The 1,820-nt window shown below is 38.9% G+C and overlaps 1 protein-coding gene across 1 annotated transcript; it reads right to left on the reverse strand.

Moving 5' to 3' along the window:
* Nucleotides 1-269: 269 nt before the first annotated feature.
* On the reverse strand, nucleotides 270-1,205 carry LOC121043843 (olfactory receptor 4P4-like). The gene has a single exon (XM_040495842.1). It carries the CDS (start codon nucleotides 1,203-1,205, stop codon nucleotides 270-272), a length of 936 nt encoding a protein of 311 aa, XP_040351776.1.
* Nucleotides 1,206-1,820: the final 615 nt, after the last annotated feature.

Genomic DNA, 1,820 nt, shown 5'->3' on the forward strand with positions numbered 1-1,820 from the left:
AAATAAAAAACAATATATAAAATTTTATTTGAGAGAGAGAGAGCGGGGGGGGGGGGGGCAAGAATCCCAAACAGGCTCCACGCTGTCAATGCTGAGCCTGATGCGGGGCTCAAACTCATGAACTGTGGGTCATGACCTGAGCCAAAACCAAGAGTCAGATGATTAACCGAATCAGCCACCCAGGCTCCACCCAGAAATATTTCTTAGCTTTTCTTGTCACATCAGTCCCTTTTCGTTTATAAAGATGCTTAGCTGTATGTTTCCTCGGATTAATTGTGTGCTTCCTTCGAAAATAATGTTTGACACCAAACTTTTCTCATCGCGCTTTTCATCTCTGTATTTCTCAGGGTGTAGATTAAGGGATTGAACATAGGAGCGATGATGGTGTAAAACAGAGCGAATATTTTGTCCTGGGGGAACGTGGTCGGAGGTCGAAGGTAGGCAAAGATTGAAGGCCCAAAAAATAAGATGACCACAGTGATATGAGACCCACAAGTGGAGAGGGCTTTGTGTCTTCCCTCGGCCGAACGATGTCTTAGACTAAACAATATAATGACATAAGAAACAAATAAGACAACGAAGGTCACTAAAGCGACCAGACCTGAATTGGCAACCACAAGGACACCAGTGATGTAGGTATCAGTACAGGCAACTTTCAACAAAGGCAAGATGTCACAAAAATAGTGATCAATCTCATTAGGTCCACAAAATGGCAATTGGACGGTCATCGATAATTGAGGAAGAGAATGGAGAGCCCCACCAGCCCAAGCAGCCAAGACTAGAAGATTGCATCTTGTCCTGTTCATGATAAGCAGGTAGTGGAGAGGTTTACAGATAGCCACGTAGCGATCAAAGGCCATGACTGTGAGGACAAAGACCTCAGTACTCCCAAAGAAGTGCATAGCAAAGACCTGGAACATGCAATTACCATAGGAGATCGTTTTTGTCCCCCCTCGTAGGTCAGCAATGAATTTGGGTGTAACACTAGAGGTATAGCAGATGTCCATACAGGATAAGTGGCTGAGGAAATAGTACATGGGTTGGTGGAAAAGAGGGCTGCATCGAATGGAGACGAGGATCAGCAGGTTTCCTGCCAACAGGGCAACATAACAGAATAAGAAGAGCACAAAGCAAAATATTTGCACATTCTGGTCATCCGAAAGTCCTAGAAGAACGAATTCTGAGGTGTTTCTCTGGCTCTCCATATACTTGAGTTTGCTGTATGTGACACTGAAATGAATTAGGTATCTGAAGGAGAGAAAACATAAATTTGTTGGACACAGTATGAACACAATGATATAAAATTTACTAAGTAGCTTGACATGAATATAATATTAATATTAATTATTCTCAATTTGTTAAATTAAGCTGTCTTATCATTTTCATTAAGCCTTTTAGTCTATAAAAGTATTGCAGAATAATTCTATAATGGGGATAATGGGAATAATGATGTATTTTTCTCAATCTTACTGGTAATGATTTTTAAATATTTAAATATTTTAAAAATTAAAAACTATTTATCCTTGTTAATTACATTATTATGTAGCAAAGAAGAGTTTTAAAAATGAGCTTAAGTCAAAAAATGCTTTGTTGCATGTATTTTAAATGTGTGTGCTTATAACTGAGGTCCACTTTCCTATTTTTATCATTTTTTGGTCAAATTCCCTGACTTATCTGGCACTGAATCCTCAGGAAATGCCAATATACCAGACCGAATTGCTAAACTTAATTTGTTTAAAGCACACTCTTTTTTTGCTATGTGACCAAACATTGCCAATGGGTCATACTAAATCAATGGAATGCTGTTATTTTAGAAAGCA

The sequence above is a fragment of the Herpailurus yagouaroundi genome, unplaced genomic scaffold, assembly GCF_014898765.1.
Source record: "Herpailurus yagouaroundi ecotype Mexico unplaced genomic scaffold, PumYag 187, whole genome shotgun sequence".
In the NCBI taxonomy this organism is placed as follows: Eukaryota; Metazoa; Chordata; class Mammalia; order Carnivora; family Felidae; genus Herpailurus; species Herpailurus yagouaroundi.

Coding starts and splice junctions, on each gene's coding strand:
- LOC121043843 (XM_040495842.1), bottom strand. CDS start 1,205: ATGGAGAGCCAGAGAAACACCTCAGAATTCGTTCTTCTAGGACTTTCG.